General features: G+C 57.3%; 8 protein-coding genes across 8 annotated transcripts; 6 read left to right on the plus strand and 2 right to left on the minus strand.

Annotated features, from left to right (window-relative positions):
* Positions 1-4258: 4258 nt before the first annotated feature.
* Positions 4259-5521, plus strand: UTR2 (uncharacterized protein; the record flags this gene model as incomplete). Its single annotated transcript, XM_060600224.1, has 5 exons — positions 4259-4424; positions 4456-4587; positions 4632-4867; positions 4903-5096; positions 5140-5521. 5 exons carry the CDS (start codon positions 4259-4261, stop codon positions 5519-5521), a joined length of 1110 nt encoding a protein of 369 aa, XP_060456839.1.
* Positions 5522-6451: 930 nt separating this feature from the next.
* On the plus strand, positions 6452-8358 carry CcaverHIS019_0403950 (uncharacterized protein; the record flags this gene model as incomplete). Its single annotated transcript, XM_060600225.1, has 7 exons — positions 6452-6545; positions 6614-6664; positions 6698-6793; positions 6904-7078; positions 7126-7496; positions 7535-8266; positions 8330-8358. The coding sequence occupies 7 exons, from the start codon at positions 6452-6454 to the stop codon at positions 8356-8358; spliced, it is 1548 nt and encodes a 515-aa protein (XP_060456840.1).
* Positions 8359-8775: 417 nt separating this feature from the next.
* On the minus strand, positions 8776-9447 carry CcaverHIS019_0403960 (uncharacterized protein; the record flags this gene model as incomplete). Its single annotated transcript, XM_060600226.1, has 1 exon — positions 8776-9447. One exon carries the CDS (start codon positions 9445-9447, stop codon positions 8776-8778), a length of 672 nt encoding a protein of 223 aa, XP_060456841.1.
* Positions 9448-10973: 1526 nt separating this feature from the next.
* CcaverHIS019_0403970 (uncharacterized protein) lies at positions 10974-12367 on the plus strand (the record flags this gene model as incomplete). The annotated part of the gene is made up of 5 exons (XM_060600227.1): positions 10974-11288; positions 11321-11422; positions 11459-11499; positions 11535-11683; positions 11721-12367. 5 exons carry the CDS (start codon positions 10974-10976, stop codon positions 12365-12367), a joined length of 1254 nt encoding a protein of 417 aa, XP_060456842.1.
* Positions 12368-14365: 1998 nt separating this feature from the next.
* Positions 14366-16546, plus strand: CDC14 (uncharacterized protein; the record flags this gene model as incomplete). Its single annotated transcript, XM_060600228.1, has 7 exons — positions 14366-14537; positions 14576-14676; positions 14720-14812; positions 14857-14970; positions 15005-15306; positions 15340-15658; positions 15695-16546. The coding sequence occupies 7 exons, from the start codon at positions 14366-14368 to the stop codon at positions 16544-16546; spliced, it is 1953 nt and encodes a 650-aa protein (XP_060456843.1).
* Positions 16547-17089: 543 nt separating this feature from the next.
* CSH3 (uncharacterized protein) lies at positions 17090-18382 on the plus strand (the record flags this gene model as incomplete). Its single annotated transcript, XM_060600229.1, has 4 exons — positions 17090-17161; positions 17420-17518; positions 17677-17776; positions 18069-18382. 4 exons carry the CDS (start codon positions 17090-17092, stop codon positions 18380-18382), a joined length of 585 nt encoding a protein of 194 aa, XP_060456844.1.
* Positions 18383-18528: 146 nt separating this feature from the next.
* On the minus strand, positions 18529-19778 carry PEX7 (uncharacterized protein; the record flags this gene model as incomplete). The annotated part of the gene is made up of 4 exons (XM_060600230.1): positions 18529-19089; positions 19162-19275; positions 19438-19549; positions 19588-19778. 4 exons carry the CDS (start codon positions 19776-19778, stop codon positions 18529-18531), a joined length of 978 nt encoding a protein of 325 aa, XP_060456845.1.
* A 242-nt stretch (positions 19779-20020) lies between these two features.
* CcaverHIS019_0404010 (uncharacterized protein) lies at positions 20021-21731 on the plus strand (the record flags this gene model as incomplete). Its single annotated transcript, XM_060600231.1, has 4 exons — positions 20021-20057; positions 20094-20241; positions 20276-21219; positions 21256-21731. The coding sequence occupies 4 exons, from the start codon at positions 20021-20023 to the stop codon at positions 21729-21731; spliced, it is 1605 nt and encodes a 534-aa protein (XP_060456846.1).
* Between the last annotated feature and the right edge of the window lie 300 nt (positions 21732-22031).

A 22031-nucleotide genomic window follows, 5' to 3' on the forward strand; every position in this document is an offset into this window, starting at 1 on the left:
AGGAGGCAGGAGCCAAGAGCCAAGAGCGAAGAGCGAACAAGATATGTCAACCTAGGATCCTGGGATTACCTGGTTGAACCTGGTTTCGTTTCTTGGCACACCCCGTTGAATAGGATCAATGGATTCAAATGACCCTGGGGCCTCAGCGATTGGCGTTACAACCACACCGACGCACGGTACTTTTGCGCACGCCGAGAACACTTTCTCAACAAAGTACGCCGGGACAGGGGAATGAGTTTGGATCAAACTCTGCTGTGCAACAGCTAGTGTTACACTTTCGAGCCCAAGTCGACGAGCTACAAAAGTAGTGTGGCCTGTCGTTGGGCGTCTTGGGCCTGTCGGGCGTCTTGGGGCCTGGCGGTACGTTGGATGAACCAAAACCCAGGGGGTACTTGGTCAACGGTGGGCGGCGCCGATCAATCAAGAAATGCGCAAGAACAACAGTAGGGAATTAATTCCGAGCTCGCTGTTCTTGATAGTACACTGGCCGTGCACTCTGGAGTGGAGGAAAGAAATAGAGGAGGATGACAAGGTGGATAGTAGGGATCGACCTGCGTGTACAGTAACTAGCTTGGAATGGTCTCTAGGTGCCCTCAGGCTGCGATGCGGCTCGGCAAATGCATCAGGATCGATGAGAAGATTGATCAGGTAGGTAGGCTGGGTCGTTGTGCAGCAACTTGTCTTGGGACAGTGATGATGCTTTCCGGGTGCCTGGTTTGTCCTACCGCCACTATCTGTACTACAGATGCCTGCAGGACTGTGTTGATGCCATGGACCTGACTTGGGGGGTACCTCCGCCGTTGGTTGCGTAGCATGAGGACGACATGTGGGGAGTGTGGGGATTGCAGGAGAAAGACAAAAACTAAGGCCACTTGGTTCCTGACAAGCAAGGGATCCCATACCTAAACTTGAAAGCAAAGCAAATGACAAGGAGATTTAAAGGTTAGCTAAGAAGCAAAGTAGAACGCCCCATGATGACATTGGGCGTCGTCATTCCCACAGGTTTGTAAAGAAATCACCTCACTCCTGTCATTTCCCTGCTTCCACCCGCGATCTCTCCGCACAGACTGGGTCTTTAGCCGCATCTAGCCGCAGTGGGCCGATCTCTTTTTGAGACAATGACATTCCTCTCTCAAACTTGTCTTCTACAATTCTACCAATCTACCAAAGGCAATTGAGCACATGAAATGACCTCAGTCTAGCTCTTTTCTTCTGGGGACCGTAACTCTTTCACTCTCTTTTTCCTTTGCCACTCTTTGGCCCCCTTATTATAATGCCGTATTACCTGCGCCACAACGTTTCGGGTTGGCTCATAGGGAATGTTTGTAGAGGCCGTAGAGGTAAACCAAGGTCATGTCAAGTTACAGGGTAGAATCCAGGTTATTTCCCTCTCCCTTTCATTTGTATAATAACCAAAACTTGACTCTTGTTACATTAGAGATGCGATCACTCTCTTTATGTTATTTTCTTCTCTTCTCCCGTCAGGCCGTCAGGCCGTCAGGGCAGATATCAAACGCTCATTGGTCTTGGATTGGGTACTCGGGCGGCGCCGGTTCGGGAGCAGGGCTAAAGGGAGAGGGTACCGGGGTGGCGCAACTACCGTTTCATCTGTCGACGTGATAATCAACCCCTGCCTGGCCCCGCTCTGCAACCGCAGGGTTGGAAGAGCTCGCAACCCGCAACGTCCCACTCACTGTTGGTCGTCTCACTTGATCACTTGTCATTCATATAGTCTGGCACATCCGAGGCAGTGGGAAGCATGACAAACACGGACAGGGGGCAGACATTACATTACGGAGGGCTAACAAGTATTTGTAGCGGCACTTTAGGTGTCTGCGGCGTCATAGGGCAGTTATACGTAGTTGGACTACCTAAAGTCCCGCTACAATAACGCATGCCTCAACTATTGCTCAGATGAAAAGCTTGGGTATGGCTCTTTGCTAAGAGAGCCAGGCGCGTGCCGGAACCTTGCTCGCCCCGAACCTTGTCACTGGTGCCACTGGCGCAGAGTAGTGTAGCGTTTAAATTATTCATCCAGCTCTGGTCATGTCCAAGTGTCAGCGGTCTTACGTCGTGCCAGCCGCCCCTTCGCCCAGTGCCATTCGCCACCGACGTCATGGGCATGCGTTACACATATGGGACATGGACCTGCTGCGCAACTGGACAAGAGTATCCTGGTACCCCAGTCAGTTGTCAGCCTGGGTCACTCCACTTATCGGCGGGCATGGCAGCAGACATGCTCCCTAGCCATCCACTGAATACTGGGGTCACTTGACAATTGGCACTTGATGGACTGTCGTCTGCCCAAATCCATCATTTAGCCCACATCAACAGCCGACACGTGATATTGTGACGTAGCTCAGACTAGCATATGGCCCATTCTTCCTCACATCTCATATGGAAGACCAGCGTGAAGACCGGTCTCGTCTCTTGCGGTCTTCCCCACCCAGGACCACTTTAGGCACACGGAATTGTTGCCTTCTGCTAGGTAGTTCCTATGTGCCTCGAGTAACTGGGAGTACTTTGGAGGCACGAGTTCCCATTTGCCGATTGCAACCAAGGGGTAGGGTAGGTGGATTGTGCAATTAGTGTAATGGGTACTGTATATTCAGGTTACTTTGACTGGGTGGGGCATTTGAAACATGATACACCCAACCAGTGACGGGTCACCAAAACGGTTTACGGCAAGACGCAAGTACGCAAGACGGACCAACCCTACGGTGAGCAATTTGATACTCTGTATCCGGGATCCGGGACTGAAGCGATTTCCCGATCAAATGGCGATCACGGATCGCGGATCATGAGAGCAGCTTGGAAGAAAGCCTTACGACGGGCTAGAACTAGGCCGATCATCTTCCGGCCACCTCGCACCTTGCGACATGCGACATTCAACACACATGGTACATGCCAGATTGGGACTAGACGGTCGTCTTGTGATCCTCTTGTCGTGAGTGTGAGTGTGAGTGATATGTTGGTGAAATTGGTGATATCGCCAAGTGGTCCATCAAACAAGTCTAGACGCTTCGCAACAGCCGGCCACAATCGTCCCTTTCCGTAATCTCTCATCATTGGTACAGTACAGTAGTCGCCACTACCAAAACGCCGTGCCTACCGAACAATACTCGTCCACTGGCCACTGGGCCAAACTGGAATCGCCCCACACATCACAAAGTCCACATGCAGTTTAGAACAGGTGTGGGAACGTAGCGTGGATACCAACCCCACCGTGCCAGCCATTATTGTTTGGTTCCCATTGAACCTGAGAATGTCCCAGGCCCATTAGTCACAATCCCACCAAACTGACCGACCTTGCCGTTTGATTCTCATGGAATATCGTCAGGCAAGGTGTTGAGAGTCGGGTCCGAGGTCTTTGATGTTTTCAACCCACGCTTCGTGGGAATGAATGGGGCGAGTGATGTGGCCGAAGAACTGACAAAGACATGCCGTTTGTCCATCCATGTGCTTGTTTCATCAGGTAAGAAACGGGTGGTGCTTTCCCCACTTCAAGCCCCGCAAGCCGATGTCAACAATTAAATGGTAGCTGGGACAGTTCCACCACTCAATGGCCATAGACAAATATCCTGCCGGGGAGTGTGTTTGGAGCATTGCCGCCGCCTTCGCTACTCTGTTTTTCGGCCTCATGTCCTACAACTTGGCCGCGAGTGATTATTGATGATCAGAGGAGCAACCCCTCTAATTATTGTCGTGATGTCAAAGGCGGGGACCCCGTCTACACACGTGGCCACCCTGACACCACCATTCCCTGTACCTGAACGCCACAACTAATTACCTGGGCCCATCCCGTTTGTGTCGCGTCTCACATTTGACTCTTCACCTCAACCTCACTGACGCAAACTACCTCACATGCGCTGCTCCGAATGGATTGCGGACTCTCAAACAGAGGTCGCATTGCCTTGCCTTGCCTTGGGCGCGGGAGTGTTCACCGACCCGTCGACAATGCTGAGCGCTGCGCAATGGGCGTCTCCGTAGTTTTGCTAGGGTCTTAGGACGCTAGGACAATGGGACGCGATTGTATGGGTCCAAGACGGGAGGAAATAGTGTGAGCACAGTGTATAGTACCCTGCAGCCACCCGCACGGGACACCGTCTCATCTTGGCCTTGGCCATCGTGGAGCGCGACCCATCGCAAGACACAACCCATCCACCTCTTCCCGTTCACCATCTCCCATCCGGCTTCGCCACCTACACCTGTTCACGGCCTCGCCGACCTCACGCTCCTTACACACTTTCCCTTCAATATGTGGGCCATTGCTCTCGCTGCCGCTGCCCTCACGGCGCCCGTCCTCGCCCAGGGCGGCGCGACCTGTAACCAGACGCAGGCCTGTCCGCTCTCCGCACCATGCTGCTCGCCCTACGGTTTCTGCGGCAAGGCGCAGTTCTGTCTCGGCGGCTGCGAGCCGCTCTGTACGTTTCCATGATATACGAGCTAACCTAGACTCGTACCAGCTCACATCATGCAAGCCCGAGCCCGTGTGCCGCGACCTTGTAACGGATTTCACCGACCTCAGTCGCGTCATGATGAATGGAACCAAGTACGACGGCAACGCGACCGCGTGGGACTGGGTCGGTGCGTTACGCACCGCAGGCTACCAGAGTTGACACTGATCCCAGTCGACGCGGGCAAGGTCGTGCCGTCGCCGACCGGCGATGGCGCACGCCTCACCCTCACCCAGGAGGATAAGGGCACCAAGATCTCGACTACGCGTTATGTCCATTACGGCCTGATCGACTTTGTTATGGAGACGTCGAGGTGGCCTGGTGTCGTCTCGGCTGCTATCACAATGTCGGACGTCAAGGACGAGATTGACTTTGAGTGGCCAGGCGCCGTCACCAACCAGGTCCAGAGCGTGAGTTTCCGTTCTTGGTGATGGCTGATTGAAAGAACTTCTTCTTCCTCGGTCACGTCAACTACTCGGACTCGAATGGCGGGTACCACAATCTTTCTGGAAACACAGCCACCTCGTTCCACAAGTACACGATCAACTGGCAGCCCGACATCCTCGAGTGGTGGATCGACGACAAGATTGTGCGTTCCGTTAAGAAGGCCGACACCTGGAAGGAGTCTACGCAGCAGTAGTGAGTCCTTGAGTCCATATCCAAAGTCACACCTAACCAAAAGCTACTTCCCCACGACGCCGTCTCGTGTTCAGCTCTCGGTCTGGCCCGCCGGTATCGAGGGTGCCGCCAAGGGCACTGTCGAGTGGGCTGGAGGCATGATCGACTGGACCGAGTCTGACTACATCAACAACGGTTACTTCTGGAACACGATCAAGCAAGTCAGCATCAGTTGCACTGACGAGCTTCCCATCGCGCCAGACTCGACGGGATACCAGTTTATCGGTAACGACTCGGACAACGTTCCCATGGTTGGCCTCACCAACCGCTCGACGAGCATGCACGCGAATGGCGCAGGTACCGTGTCGCCGGTCGGCGCGGGCCTCGCCCTCGCCCTCGCCACGTCCATCCTCCTGGCCTTCCCGGCGATGGCCTGGGTGGTTTAACTTTCCGAACTCTGTATTCTCCATATTCTGCTTACAATACCCTGCCCTATACCATGCATTCTTTTGAATCTGACGTCGAAGCGCACGAAGCGACGCGAAGAACGTTGGTACCAGAGTACGGAAGACCAACAGTATATCCGGGTCACTGAGATGCAGCGCGCAGTGCAGCATAACTGAGTGGACACTCGGGCACGTCGGGCACATCTGTTGTATGGTCTCCCGCGACAAGAACTAGCTCCCTCTAGCAATTAGCAATTCTCTCCGAGGATCCGAGGAATAGCCCTAGACGGTATCGGTATGTGACGCGCACGCGACGTGGAGAGAAACATGAGAGACTGTTGCATTCCGTGAGCTACCAACTTGCAAGCTGGTAAATGTCTTATCGATGTATCCACAGCCGACAGTCGCCAGTGTCCACGAGCCTGGCGCCACAAGCCTTGTATGTCAATCTCAAAAGTTCAGCCCGAGCGGTGCCTGGGGCACATGTCAGCCTCGTTTCGCGGACGCTCAGTCCCGACCGCGCAACGGCACAACCCACATCACGACCCTGCAAAAAGAATTAGCGCTTAGCGCGTAAAACGATTGTAATGCAAGAGGAGGCTACCTATTGTTCTGTATCGAGCCATGTACGGGCGGGGTCGCCGGCTGTCGGCGAGAGCAGGTGAGATATGACTACGGACAATCCGGAGTCGTGAATGGTCATGAGGGCAGCAAGATCTAGGCGCTTTGGCTTTGGTGGCGTGGGAATGTCAGACCTTGTCAGGCCGTGTGAGGCTTGAGCAAGACGCGTGAGGAACCTCGGAATCAACCCACACCCACACAATCACTTACTCATACACAGTCGAGAATCAGCACTTTGTACACTCCTCATTTCTCACACTACTTCAACTACATCTAAACCCAGTACTCCATGCGTATCACCCATCAACCATGAGAGCTGCAGTGTGGCTATCACTCACAGCGTGCGGTGCCGTCGTAAGCACCACCGCCGCCTCAACCGCGCTCTGGGCCATCCTGGCCTTTGGTAAGTCCTTTCCTCCTTTTCGAGGCCCGCGCGACAACTTGTACTGGCACCCGATCCACTCACACCAGTCCCACTCGTCAACGTCATCGCCATCCCTTCGCTCATAGGTAGCGTCCTCGGTACGTCCAGGCCGTCGCTATGACTAACCTCAGTCTTCGTCCACACCCTCCCGTTCGCGACCTATCTCCTACTCGCACAGACCGACGCGCCCAAACACAAGGGCTCCCTCTTCCTTCCTTTCAGCCCATGTACGTATCCTTCCTTGCAACTGGCCGCCGGCTTCAGCGGCTTGGGACGTGCCCCGCGGTTTGGTCACGCACGTGTGGCTGCCTTCCACTTGCATTTCGCTCACGCACAGCACGACACCTGGGCATCCTTGTCGCCGTGTCGTCGTACCTCCGGGCAGTGATCATCCTCGCTCCCAAGTTCATCCTCACCGTTATCCGAACAGCATGGAGACTCTGGCGAACAACCCCATTCGACGACGAAGTCGACCCAATCATGGCCGGGTGGTGGTGGGAGAGATACGCAAGGTGCGCCCTTGTCATGGTACTGTGCTTCCGCGTCCTGCTGACACCAGCTTCGGAGTCGAGTATCAAAATCCAAGGCGGCCAGGAGGGGCGCACAAGCTCGACGTCTTCCGTGCCCAGCCGAGTGATTGGCAGTCGACGCCCTCGCTGTCGCCAGAGAGCTCGAGCCCACCGACCACGCCTCGGTCGAGCAACAGCTTCGTCACCCTTCCCGACATGGACCCGGGGAGTAGAGCCGACCTGAGCGACTTCCCACAACACATCTGGAGCGAGGTGCCGATGGGCTCGCCGATGGAAGAGGAGAACAGCGATCTTCGGCCCGTCGTCGTTTTCCTATATGACGTCGGCATGATGGGTCCCATCCGACCACGCCGATGGATGTTCGGGCTTACCGGACTGCTCTTCGCGAAGCAGGGATACGGTGAATCTTGGTTCCCCGGATACACAACTGACTGCCAGTCGCCGTTGTCCCAGACATCACGACGTACCCGACCGGCCAGATGGAGGACATGGTCGCAGATGTGCGCGCCACATTAGCGTGGGTACACAAGGAGATCCGCTACTACGGCGGCGACCCTTCGCGCATATACGTATGCGGCCATGGCCTCGGTGCCCACCTGGGCATGTACACCATCGCGCAGGACGTGGTGGTGCATTCGCGCGACAAGGTCGAGCTGCACAACGCGGCCGTCAACTGGGCCAACATGGGGTACGCCAACGACCATCTCACATCTGCAGGCCGGGAAATTCCCAATGGCGTCCGTGCTCTCCGCATCTACGGACCAGACATTGAGCTCCCGCCTATCAAGGGCGTGATCCTCTTATCCCCCGTCGCCGACGTGATCAAGCAGGTACGCCACGAGGCCAAGTGCTGGCTCGAACACGTGTCACCGCTCCGACGATCGCTAGGCTCGAGCCAGACACGCTGTATGCGCCACTCGCTCGGCCACATCCTCTTCGCAGCCAAAGACCTTGTCGACGTCGACCTCCTCCCGCGCGGCGCCCTCATTCTGCACGGCAAGCGCAACCAACTTGTCCCAGAGTGGCAGGGCACGTGGCTTGCCGAGCTCCTCCGCGGCTTCGACTTTGAAGTCACGCTCAGGACATACGCGCGTTTGGGTCACTTTGACGTGGTCACAAACCTCATGGCCGGGTTTGAGAGCCGGTCCACGGCGTTCTTATTGGAAGAAAGTGAGTCGCCGCGAGTGCAAGCGAGAGCGAGTGCATGTCGGCATGGTACAAAGCTGACAGCAGTCCGGTCGTTCATCGAGAGCTCGCATTAGTGTCGAATCGGGTTCCATTTCCGTCGCTTGTTGCCTGTGCCATTAGAATATCAGATGCATGTGTTATAGTTGTCCGTGTACACGCAGAGAATCACAGTTCACGGCCGTGGTCAACGCAACGCGGGTATTCAGTAGTGGGTCGCGCGTCGCGCTTGGCAGCTTGGCCATCAGTTCCCCGTATCACACCCCCTCACCGTCCAACCCATCACAGGCCTGTATACATTGGCATCTGTTCATTCTGGTATGAATGCTCTACTTATCCAGGATCAGGTATGAATGTACGGAGTGGTGTGTCGGTTGGTCGATGATTCTGGTATCTACTGCATCTAGTATCTAACTCGATATCGCGTCTTAAAACGTTCTGCCGCGCGTCGAATTACGTATACTACTACTTCTCGCCCCCCTCCCATTCCTTCACTATCGCATGAAGCTGGGCGCGCGCTCTGTGATGCGCGGCGGGCGCCGCCCCGGATCACCCTCAACGGGCACAAGCGCCATCACCAGCGCATTAAGCGCGGTGATGCGGTCGACAATACCCCCTTTTCCAGCAGCAGCAACTGCCCGCGGATCAGAAGCCACCGAGGGGAAGTAGACCGCAAAGGCAGACATAATGGCGTCGCCTCCTCCTCCCGGCGACACGGACGTGTCGCTGACAAGAACCGCGCTTATTTGCTGTAGGAACCGCACAAAGTGGGCTGTGCGGGGTTCCATTGCGTCCCGCCTCCCAGGAGGATGGTGACGACGTGGCGCAGATACAACCGCCACGGGCGAGAGAGCGGGGTTGGCTACGGTGGCAAGGTTGATGGGTGTGCGAGGAGTTGGGGGTGGGTTGGCCGCAAATGACGGGTAGAGGGTTTCAGGGCGCGTGTCGAGGCGTAGCACTGGTCGCGCTGGACGGTGTAAAGGACGGTGGTTGTTGGTGTTGGTGTTTGGGTCGGGCTGGGCCGAGTGGGACATGCCCAGCGACGGGGGTGGGGTGTGGTTCGTTGGGAATGGTAGGAGTGGATAGCTCGCGATGGGGAATGATGGTAGATGGCTCGTTGGGCGCAAAACTGGGCTGAGAGGAGTGAGGAGGCGCATGGCGCGCATGTTTGTTGAGAGAATCCAAGATGGCTGTTGGAATATATATAAGGTATAAGGCGGGAAGGCAGCGCGGACGAGGCGGTGAGGCGGTGCACACACGTGAGTGTGTGTGGATGTGCACTGCATCCAAGGGGCTTCCATCACCAACCTCCTTGGCTTCGGAATCCCGGATATGGTGGATATCAACGGTTACCAAGCGATAACTGATATCGTCAGCGTCGTCAGGACTGTCAGCAATGCTGTTGCCACCACCATTGGACAAACAATGCGCCATGGGTAGTCAATGGTCAGCGGTTCACGAACATTCACCCTGTGGCACGGCCGCACAGCTGAACATATTGCTCCAATAGTTGGGCGAGCAGCGAGGCTGTGGTGAGGTCCAGTGGAATTGCTGGACACAGGCAGGTTCTGGTCTTCTAATTCTGGCATTGGGATTGAGTAGAGATGAAGAGGTGAGTGAAGGTGAGTGGCGAACAGCACCAACACATGATCGAGTCTGTTGGGGTCAGGCACGTCCAGGCACCGCCCTGTATCAGCTGACGACGCGTTATTCTTAACGAATTGTCGCCATCAGCTTTGTTGAATATCACTCAAACTCGACGTACAAGACGTCATTACCCGATTGAACATTTGGCGGCGAGCACCGTCTTACCCTCTTGTGTAGGGTATGCTGTGCAGTGGCTCCAACTTAGCCCGACACCAAGCCTCAAGGGCTGATGATAATGGCATGTCCTCTCGCAGCCATCTTTCCCAGTTAGTGTTTATCCGCTAACAGGGGTGCTCCTTTACTCTTGGGCCACCGCAACAGAGCCTGCAGGTCCCAGAAGCCCTTCCTCCTTTTTCGCCACTTTCCCTCCGTTGCACACCTGGTGGCAATATCTACCGTTGTCGCTCAAGCGGCAGTGACAGGGACGATGTACTCAACTTGCACATAGGCAGGTATGTGTAGGAACACGCACATGGTCGAGACAGGAAACAAATGAAGAGAGAAGTTGTTGCCTTGTTGCGTTGTGCACTGGTCAGAACGCGGGGTCGTGGGGGCCGCGACTCTCCCCGTTCTACCATCGTGGCATTTCCGAAATCTTCCGTGCCTGAAGGCCGAAATCCGGCGCCACTCGATTTGCTTGTCATTAGGATTTTGGATTAGTGGCCTGAATAATATTACAGTACAAAGATCTGGGGCCACCCACATGGCCAACATCGTCGCTTCGCTTGCACGCAATCTACTCCTTCAGCACTGTACTTTTACTCATCCACTCGCTGTACTATACGCAACTTGCACCCGTCAGCGCGCTCGACACTCTCGACGCTCGACACCTGTATATTTCTACTGTGACACCCACCTCGTCACTTATCGGCTACCACCTGAGCTCCACCACCCATTCACCCTTCGCCCCGCCACCACCCACACCCTCTCTCTCCCTCCTGCCACTCCTCCTCCTCCTCCTAGGCTCCCCTCCTCCCAGGCCCCCCTCCTCTCAACTCAAACAATCCCCCTCGCCCCCACCAACCCTCCTCCTTCCCTCTCCCAAATGGCCCCAAACAAGAACGCGTTCCTAGGCGACGTACCAGGGATGTACTACGACGTCGAGCGCAACCGCTATTTCCCAGTTAGGGCCGAGGCCGTAGGAATGAAGGAGCGGCCCGTGTGCACGCGCAAACGGAAACAGATACAGAACTGGGACGTCAACGAGAGCCGGGGGCTTCGACGGCGCGTTTTTCGGGCAATCGGGCCCCGAAGCGACGCCTTGGACCGGAACCGCACGGCTGACCGGGTAGCGAGCACGACACTGCATAGGATAACTGGACTATGCGAGTGTCACGGCAAGAATGTCACTAGCGTCAAGGTGGGTCCTTGCGCGTTTGGTGCTGATGACAGTCCTTTGGGCCTGCTGGACTCGCCGTTACGACAGACCATGGACAGGTCATTATATCCTGTCCGGATGGCGACGCATTTTCGTTCTCAGCTTGTACCGAAACTGTGAGCTAGCGCCACCACGCGGTTAGCTGACAGCAGCTCCTAGGTGTGCACTGCAACGCTGCTAGAGGGACATGGATGTGAGTATCCAGCGTCACGGATCTGACATCCCCAGCTGCGTTGCCAACGGCAACGCCCCACATGTACACAGTTGGCGGAGAGACCCACTCAACCTCGTCCATGTCCCGCCTGAACAATGGACACTAGACCTCCCCCAGCGCGACATCTATGCTATGTCGTCTTTCGACAACATCACGTCGCTTGGTGAGCTAACTCGTCTTCATGTGGACTCTGACAACAGGCCTCCCTTTCTCCATTAACACTGTCACCACCACCAACGACAACCTGCTGCTCTCCTCACGGCGCTTCCCCTCTGATCCCTACAGGCTACACCAGACGTCCACGGACCTGGTGTTCGCGGGGCTGCGGAGCGGCAGCATCGTTGTCGACGACCTGCGCACACCCCAGAACAAGACGCTGACCGTGGGAACCATGCCAACCCGACGGTTGATTACTGGACTACGACGACTAAACGACGCAGCGGTGCCGTACGGTCTGGTGGCTGCGGGCTTGGACAGTCAGCTCGTGCTCTTTGACGTGCGCTTCTCGTCGCAGCCACTACGCGAGTTCACCGGTCACGTCAACCCCAGTATCCCAACCTTGGGCTTCAGCACCAGTCCAGATGACACGGTCGTCTTTGTCGGTGGTTCCGACCACCGCCTCCGGGCATGGGACACGGTCACTGGCGAGATGCTGCATGCGCGCAACAGCGACAAGAGAAATGCGCTTGCCTTCAACTTCAAGAACTTGGTCGAGCACATCGACATCTCACCCAACCTTACTGTGCGCACGGCGAATGCAGGTGACATCTTACGATTCGAGCACTGGGACAACCCCGACGAGATGATGAAGTGGACGAGCGGAAACGAGGACCTTGACGCGTCGTAGGTCCTGGAGCCCACCTCATGGAGTAACTTTGCTTGCTCCGCCTGCACGCTCGATATACATTACATGGTGTTTGCGATCTCTCGCTGCAGGTCCAGTGGCAACTTCGCACCACCACGAATACGCACGGACGCTACTGGTGCCCATGCTCTTGCTCACGATGTTCCCTTCTATGTCTCGCATCCGGAGACCCTTGCACGGCTCTCTCGTAGCCCTCTGCCTGGAAGAGATCGGGTCGTGCGCTACTGTACTTGCTGGCTTATGTATGATGCATGGATGCCGCCCAAGCGTACCCCGATTGCGAGGGGATAATGTGTGGGCCGGAGATGTGGAGCGGAGCGGTGCAGTCGTCGGGCGCTGATGTGAGGATCGAAGCAGGCAAGATCTGGTGTCTTGCTGGACAAAACGCCACACGTTGCTCCAAGAAGAGCAGGTCACGAGTCATGCTGCGACTTGTTATCCCCACCATCATGGCAAGAACCATGCCAACAAGTCTGTACCCCATAACGCCTACCCTGTCTAGAACATTGCCAACGATACTGTATTGTAGAGTGAAACAGTGCATCCCTGTTCTCTGGCCCACAACCCAAGCGTCATTCGACCACGATCATAAGCAGAGAGCGAGCGCACAAACCTCCACCCCGCCCCACAGCGGGGCAAGTTGCGAAAGTGCTAGAGAAAACATGGGAGGAGAAGGGAAGCGGACTGCAAGGATAGTGAGAACCTTTATCAAGAGCACCGCTCCCAATATCCTGCCTGTCTTAGCTATCCTGAGGTGACGGCATTACCGAGGGTTGGAGGATTTTTGGTTTTAACTTTGATTTTTGGTTTTATCGTAAATTGGGTGGAGTTTGGCCGCAGGTACGGTACGTAAAGTACGTAGGTAGTCAGGGACGAGGGAACAGTGCGGAATGCAAACTGACGCGCGTCAAAAGGTCATACCAGTAGTCGAGTCACACAGTCACGCCCACCCCATGACCCGTGATTCTTGTAATCCTAAAGCCGGATCTACTTGTACCAGCTTCAGCAACTTGATCGTGTCTTGAATCGCACCATGTATGTTTTGCTTTTGCTACAACCGAATCTAACGAAAGCAACTGAACAGATTCAAAGTACTGATGCGGGCGCGCCTGACTTTTGTTGGAATGCCTTGGAGAGGCGCTGTGCGGGGAATAATAGGGGATGGACAGGGAACTTGTTCCTTGGGGCTTGGAGCTGTCAGAGGAGTTTCCGCCATTGTGCCAAGTGCACAGATCACTTTGACTGTCTAATTGTTACTCTTCTTCCCTTGTTCCCTCTCATTACAGTACTCTTACATTAGGATCAAACGGCCCAAACGGTACCCGATACACGAGTGGCGCAAGCCATCCTCCAGCTCCAGGCCTCCACGCCTTGATTCACCCTTGAACCCAGTGCCGTGTTCTACCCTTGAGATCCTCAACGGCTAGACCTCAACCCTCAACGTCGACATTCATCCACAATGTCCACAATCATGCCCCTCCTCAATCTCTAACTCGGCTCATCATTACTGCTCGTGCACGCACCCCAACATCACAAGCTCTCTCCACCTCTCCAGCCCCAACCACCCACTCATCATACATGCCTACAGGTCAAAATCAGTCAGGTCAACTCAGCAATCAACCACCGTCTCGCAGGTATCCCTTTCAAACAATCGTAACACCTGTCCGCTATCTCTGATCTTGTCCACTTTGATCATTACTCCTTCCCACCCTTCCTCCCTCTGGACATCATACCTATCACCGCCTCGCCGCCTCGCCGACGCCCGAGTCGCGCCCAGCACACTACACCGCACCATTGACCCGATAGCGCAGCGCGCCGCCAGGGCCCTTCCGCACAACCACCCCACACAAGACACAGACCTCCAGCCGACAATACACACCTTCCCCTACCCACTCTACACTCTACACTCTACACTCCACACCTACACTCTACACTCCACACTCTACTGTCTCCCCTCGCCATCACAACATTACTCTTACCATGCCCAGCTCGACACCACCATCAAGCCGGGCCCAGTCTGGCTTTCGCAACCTCCCAAATCCATACGCCCTCTTCGCCCCACGCCTCGTCTTCACTACCCTCGCACCCAAGGATGCTGCGCTGGGACCATACGCCCACCCAACAACGGGCAAACCCATGCACCTCTTCTCCCGTGCGCCATTCCCACAACCCCGTCGCCACTGACACCAGTCGACCACGACCTATACTACACACCGTTCAAGAACGACTATGGGCCACTCAACCTCGCGTACACATTCGATGCCTGCGTCAAGATCTTTGACCGCCTCAATGTGAGCCACCTTTTTGGCCGCGGCTCGCACCGCTGACGCCTAGATCAAGGACCACAAGCGCAAGGCCCTGTGCTTGTACACGTCACCAGAGCCTGAACAGAAGTCGAACCTCGCAGTGATCGCCGCGTTGTACAGTGTGCGTTGCTTCTCCCGATAGTCCAGCGCTGCGCTTACACACAGCTTATCGTCGAGCACAACGACCCATGGGACGCATTCCAGCCCATCGCACACTTTGAGCTCCTGCCGTTCCGCGACGCAGGCAACGGCATTAACGAATTCGGCCTAACCGCGCAGGTGAGCTCCCTCTTGTTCTGCGAGCTGACACCAGGATGTGCTGTACGGCATGTGGAAGGCGGGCAAGCACAACCTTCTCAGACTCCAGGACTTTGATGCCGACGAGTACCGGTACTATGAGAAGGTGGAGAATGGCGACCTCAACACACTCGGGAACTTTGTCGCCTTTGCCTCTCCCATGGACCCCATGTACATCAAGGAGCGAACGCCGCCAGGCGAGGCCGCACCGGACTACACATCCGCGCAGAAGAAAATGCTCCGCGGAGCTTTTGACAAGGTCCAGGCCAAGTTCGCACAGGAGAACGTGGGCCTGGTTGTCCGCCTCAACGACGAGCTGTGAGTGGATCGCGTGGCGCGTGTTGACAATAGCTACAATCGCCACCACTTTGTCCAGGACGGCATCGAGCACGTCGACATGTACTTTGACGACGGAACGAACCCGACGGACGACATCGTTAGAGAGTTTATCCAGCTTGCAGACGAGACGTTCGCCAAGGGCAAGAAGGTGGCCGTGCACTGCAAGGCTGGTCTTGGCCGCACCGGCGTGCTCATTGGCGCCTACTTTATCTACAAGTTCCAGTTCACGGCGTCCGAAGCGATCGGGTTCATGCGCGTCGTTCGTCCGGGCATGGTTGTCGGTCCGCAACAGCGCTACATGCAGCTCAACCAGATGAAGTGGGCGGGATGGGTGAGTGAGCTGTTGCTATAGTTGCTGACCGCCTAGGCTGCAACTGGCGCCATCAAGCGTACTGAGGCGGCCGAGTCACTCCCTTCGCCGCCGACAGAGCGCAACGTGCTCGTAGACATCGACCAGGTGAACGACCCAATGGAACACCTCGCAACGCCGACCCGTGGCAGCTCTCAATGCTCCAAGGCTGGCGACGCCGTGGGTCAGCCGCGCAAGGGCCTCAATGCCGTTGACGTACCCGAGGACATTGACGACGAAGATATTATCTCGGCCGCGTTACGTGAGGTCAAGTCGGATGCGCCCTCGCCCCCCAACCACAGCGACAGCATCCGCGGCGTAAAGCGTGGTTCCGGACGGGCACCCGTGCCACAGGTTACCAACTTGACTCCTAGAACGTCGGAGAGCACCCCCCGTCTCATACGCTCCAGCTCGAACGCGAGCTGCAGCTCGAGCGCGTCCGAGCTCGACCAGCGGGCAACCAAGCGCCGTGCGGACGCACCCCTTCCTAAATCCGGCTTAAGTTCGCCGCCTCCGAGCCGGGACGTGACCCCTTCCGCCGAGGAGCTCCTTTCGTCCTCCTTTCCGTTCATCGAGGAGGGGGAGAAGGGCCCGAGCACACCGCCCCGCAACACCGTGCCTTTGGCAGGCCAAGCGCCGCCCACACCGTCGACTGCGACGCAGCGTCCCAGAAGCCTGATACCTCGTCTGGGTTCGTCGCAGCTCGCGCAGGCAACCCCGTCATCGTCGAGGTCACAGTCGTCGTCGAGCTCTAGCGACGAGCCTGAGGCCGGCCCGAACAGCTCACGGAGCAAACTCCCAACGCGCCGGCTGGTCAACACGACTCGGGGCTGGAACCCACTGTCGCGCATGGGCATTGCCCCAGAGTAGTCGCCAACATTGCGACACCAAACTCACCGTAAGCTAAGACGATCGGATTCCAGCTCACCCCAGCCAACCATCTCCCATCAACATCTCCTGCATGTGCATAGCATTTCTACGAACCAAACGGCCATCACGTCACCATCCGCCAGAGACACGACCTGTGTATTCCATCCATTATTTTTGTCGGCGCACGCGCCTGTGTATTGTAGTGTCCTGGATGGACAAGTATGCTGATAGAGAGGAGTGTCTGAGCGTCGATTGTTCGAGCGCTGGGTGTTGCATAGCAGCATGGGGCCACAATCCGCCAATACGCGCCAGTATCACGTGGAGAGAGTCGAGGATGCTTGTGTCGCTTATCAGGGCATGAGGCCAGTAGAAAAGGGAGGGGAATGTGATCTTGAGAAACTAGGCCCACTGCTCTGCCCACCGCGCCGCGTGATGGCGTCAATTTGATTCCGCCATGATCGACCCGCGCGGCCTGTCGTCCAAGATGAAGATGGGAAATGCAAAGACACGTCTCTTTTAAACTAACACTCTCAACACGCCACCATGGGCTTCGCATCCAACATCGTCATCGGCACCGCAGCCTTCCTTCTGGGCATGGTCTTTGTCTGCCAGGTGGTGAGTAGGACGCCTAACCTGAACTTGAACTTGGTGGAGGAGGGCGGAACCAAGCCAAGCCGAGCAGGACCCCAGGGCGTGCATCAGCGCGCGTCCAAATCCCCGCGCGTCATCTTCACGTCCTTGGGGCCCAGACATTGGGATGGCAGCACTGCCTTCCTCCAACTTCTGTTGCAGCATTTGCCTTCAACATTGCTCCATGTTTGAAGCAATGCAGATAAACCTCTCAACCCGGCCGGAACTAACCACTAACGCCAGGTGGACATCGGCCTGCTCTACCTCCCCCTGACGAACGAGGCGATCCAGGCAGGCTACGAGTTCTACGAGATGTGGTACGAGGCTCCGGGGGCTGTCAAGGTGGGTCGAACAACGGGGGTGTTGGTGGACGTTTGCGGCCCGCGTCGTAACTTGGTCGCCCACTTTATCGGGTTTGCAGTTTGCAGCGGAGGATGCCAGCCGCTGCAACCAAACCCGCCGGCTCCTCACTGTCGCCAACCACTCGGCGCTAACCCCAGGCCCTCTTCCATGTCGCCCTGGCTATTCCCATGCTCACGCTCATTATCAAGCTCAACAAGTGGTCGGAGAGCGCAAAGTTCTTTGACGGCTCGGCGCTTGGTGAGTTTGATTATGTGGGATGAAGGCGACGCGCCTGTTTTCGTGGCGTGAGGTCCAATGGAGTTTCGTGGGCGTCGACTCGGTGCGCTCTAGCCGGAGGAGATCGCCTGCGACTTGCGGCGCGCTTTCCTCGGCCTGGCCGCCGTGAATCTGCCACTACTGCAACGCTTCGCTTCGCTCCGTGCAGCTCGCGCTCTGGCAGTTGCTAAATCCAATTAATCGGAATGGTAGCACTCCACACATCGACCTCGCTCTCGGCACTCGGCTCACGCTCGACCTGCACTAACCCCAGTCATGATGACCGCCTGTGTGGTCCTCTACCTCTCGGTCCACATCCAGTCGCTGCGCACCTTCCTTCCGGACGCCAAGTCGACCTGGAGTATCATCCCTGCCCCCCCTGTTCTCGAGAAGGCCGCCACCGAGACGGAGAAGATCGAGGCCCTGCGCGTGCTGTCTGCCGGCAACGCGCTCGTCGGCCTGCTCCTCGTGGGCGTTATCGGGATGCAGATCGGCCAGGAGTACGCGCACTACGTCGAGGCCAAGGAGCAGAAGGCGCTCGACGAGGCTGCCGCACGCAGCGACGCCGACTCCAAGAAGAACATCTAATCGCCATCTGGGGCCGAAGTGGCCACTGAGGCCGCTGTACTCTACGCTCGTCTGGGCCGTATACTAGTACCTAATGCCGTAGACCTGAATGCTAGTAGATAGTCTATTACAACGGGGAGTCGGGCTCCCCTCCGAAGGCCCTTCTCCTACAGCGGCCGGTACACGTTGACGACCTGGTCCCACCCGCCGGTGGCGAGCACGCCCTCCTCGAACAGTGCCCACCCGAGCGCCATGCAGAACTCGGAGTGGTCGTGCATGATGCCCATGACTCCAGGCGGCGCAGTGCGCCAGACCCGCGTACTCATGTCGTATCCGCAGCTCGCAAGGACGTCGGCATGGTGCGGCGACCACTGGACCTTGCGCACGGCAGAGGTGTGGCCCTCCCGCCCGCCGAGCTCGGTCACCGGCCGGCCAGCATTACGCGTATCCCACACACGCACGACGCGGTCCTTCCCCGCCGTGGCCAGCACGCCGGGGTGGTACTTGTTCCAGTCGGCGGCGAGCACATCCGCAGCGCTCGCCTGCAGCGTCTGCACCGGCTGCGCATTGCCTCCCATCGCCGTCCGCAGGTCCCACAAGCGCACGAACCCGTCTTGTCCGGACGTCGCGAGGAGCGCAGGCGTGTGCGGCGAGAACAGCGCAGTGTACAACTGGCTTCCAGGCGGGCCAGGGATCGTCACAAGCGCCGTCGCGCGATCCATCGTCCACTGCCATCAGCTCAGTCGAGAGGGATCTAGCTGATTCACGGGCCAGACGGCACAGATTGCGGCACTACTCACCACCTTGGCTGACCCGTCCCATGACGCTGTCGCGAACTGCGTCTTCTCAATGTTGCTCCAGTCTGCGCTGACCACCTCGGCGGTGTGCTCGTGCCATGCAGCGACAGGAAGGCCCTGATGTCAGCGGAGTTCGGAATCAGATTGCGGACGGCGGGCAGACGATCGCCACTAGCACAAGCTTTGTCTGTATCTCGAAGCAGAGGAAGGTTGAACCACAACAACGGGGCACGTCAACGGTACATTTCCCCTTCCTTCCCACACAACACCAATACCCACCTGCAGCGTAATGTCAAACATCCGTATCGACCCGTTCCCGCACACTGCGAGTACCTGGTTCTCGTGTGCCTCGTTCCAAGCGACATCGTACACGCAGTCCTGGGTGTCGAATCTGGTTTCAGCTCCACCAGAACTCAGACCAAGGCGTACACCTTCTCGAGCTGCAGGCCAGCCGGCGTAGCCTGGACGACGTGCACGCGCCCATTTCCGACGAGGCCAAAGTTGGCACCGCTGGCAATGGCTGCCCGCCCTTCAAAGTAGGGCGAGAACTTGATGCCGTGGTGCGCAAAGCCCGGAGTGCGCAGGCGGAGGTATGGCGGCACGGGGCGTGGTGCTGCCATTGTGATGAGAGATGAAAGATGAGAGATGAGGGATGAGAGGTTGCGAGTGGAGAGTCGGGGATGGGTGTTACGATAGCCGACAGGCCGACTCCCAAGAGGATGGGGAACGTGGGGCCGGCCGGATATACCCCACGTGTAGACATTACTAAAATTTGGTTCCGTGACGCGACAAGTGCCGCTGTTTGAAAGGAGATCAGACGCGTCGAGCTCATTGTCCTCGTCATTCATTCTTCATCGTCACCATGCCTCCGAGCCCAGGCAAGATCCAGGCTCTTCCAAGTAAGCTATACCACGACATTAAGAGCTAACGGACAGTCAAGGTGCTGTATACGATCGACACAAGCCCACAGTCGTACCTCACCGTCTTGCCGGATAAGCAGGACGTGTTGGTGCAGAGTATCGGCGCCGAGCTGGTCGGCAGCGTCGCACTCAAGGCACTAACCAAGGCCATCTGCTACGCTAGGTACGCTCCATGTGCCAATCTCTGCTGACATCAGTCCGGAGTGCGTGCCGAACCGCACTTCCCTAGACTTTACCGTGTACAACTTGGACCCGAGTTCGCGTGCGCCGGCAGGCGGGCGCGCCTTCCCCTCACCCTCAGCATCGTCGCCTGCCACTTCGTGGACGGGGCGAGGATTTCTGAGCTGGGCGCTGGCCGAGCGCGGCGCCGGGGTCACGCTCGTCCGTGGCCGCTTAGCGCGCGAGTACGAATTCTCGCCGGCCGCGTTTGCGGAAGGCGGGGGGTTGGAGGGGCTGATGGCGGCCGCGCGTTCCGAGGATGCAGACGGAAAGGGGTGGGGCCTCGAGGTCACACTTACCCTCCGCCAGCTCAATCCTGAGGGCAAGGCTGAGTTTGCTGGGCGGCGCGAGTTCGAGTCCATGCTCGAGGGAGGGAAGAGCAGTGCCGCAAATCCCCTATCGGTCACTAGTCCCGGGCGGGACAGAGGCTTTGTCAAGCCTGCTGCGCCGCTACCCAAGCAGCCGTCTCCTCTCCGCCGACCGGTTCATAACGGCAACCCACCATTCTCGACCAACGCAATGGCCGGCCCGTCCAGGAGACCCCTGCCGTCTACAAGACCAGCCAAGGTGGAGCGCGCGCGCGACGTCACACCCCCACCACAGCATAAAGCGCACGTTCCCCAGACGCCACCGACACCCTCGCCCTCCCGCGCACGCATCCTCGAAGTGCTCAAGTCCGAAGCATCCATGTCGCCCAACATGGCCAAGAAGCTCGTCGGCAATCCGTTTCTCGTCAAGCTCCTCAAGACCCTCCCCGAGTCAGATACGCCCGGCTCCCCTGGGAGAGTGCAGGACAGGGCCTCGGCGCCACCTGTTCCACACTCCGACAGCTTCGGAGGGCGGTGCGAGAACTGTGGCACGACGCAGAGCGAACAATGGTTCAAGAAGAAGGTCAAGGGTAACAACGCGCGCGTATGCCAGCGTGAGCTTGCTTGTCTATGTTAGGAGCTGACACCAGCGTGTGGAAAATACTATAATGACCACCGGACGATGCCGATGCCCGGCTCTTCGACGCCCGTGGCGCCCGTCCGCTCCTCGCCGCGCCTGAACAAGACGCGCGCAGACCCCACATTGACAGAGAGTCCACGTAAGCGGCGCAAGATGCCCACCCCAAGTCCACGGATGGTGACGCGCGCGAGCACCCGCAAAGCCGGGGAAGCGGAGGAGGCGACGACGCCTACACCCGGCGGCCTGGTGGCAAGTTTAGACTTTGGCAGCCACTTTTCCATGCCCGACTTTGACGAGGTTGCGCCCTCCACTGGCGTCGAGGAGGAGCAGGACTTATCCTCCCTCTTCCTGCAGTTCCAGGACGAGGTGCCGAGCGCTGGGGTTACGCTTGACAATGTGTTTGGGACGCACAACACGAACGATATCCTCGATTTGCTGCGCTCGCTTGAGGGCGAGGGCACGGGGGTTAGTCAGAGCGAGCCGTGAGGGTGCAGGGTGTCAGCGCGAATCGGCGACGGGGCCAGGTTCGCGATCCGATAGAGCCGCAAGGCGTGAGATATAGAGCTGCGAGTCGTGAGACGGAGAGACACTGTCATTCTGAGATGGTACATGTATGTATAATGCTGTATAATGAATTAGTGCATTTGCTTGACAATGGATGTGATGCTTGGTTGAGTGTTGGCGATAATGCACAACTGGTTAGGCCTTGTCCGGCCCCCAGTTGCCATCCATGACTGTGCAGAGGCACCAGCGCGCCACGTTTCATCGGCGCGCTTGTCAATATGA

Source organism: Cutaneotrichosporon cavernicola, assembly GCF_030864355.1.
Source record: "Cutaneotrichosporon cavernicola HIS019 DNA, chromosome: 4".
Taxonomy (NCBI): Eukaryota; Fungi; Basidiomycota; class Tremellomycetes; order Trichosporonales; family Trichosporonaceae; genus Cutaneotrichosporon; species Cutaneotrichosporon cavernicola.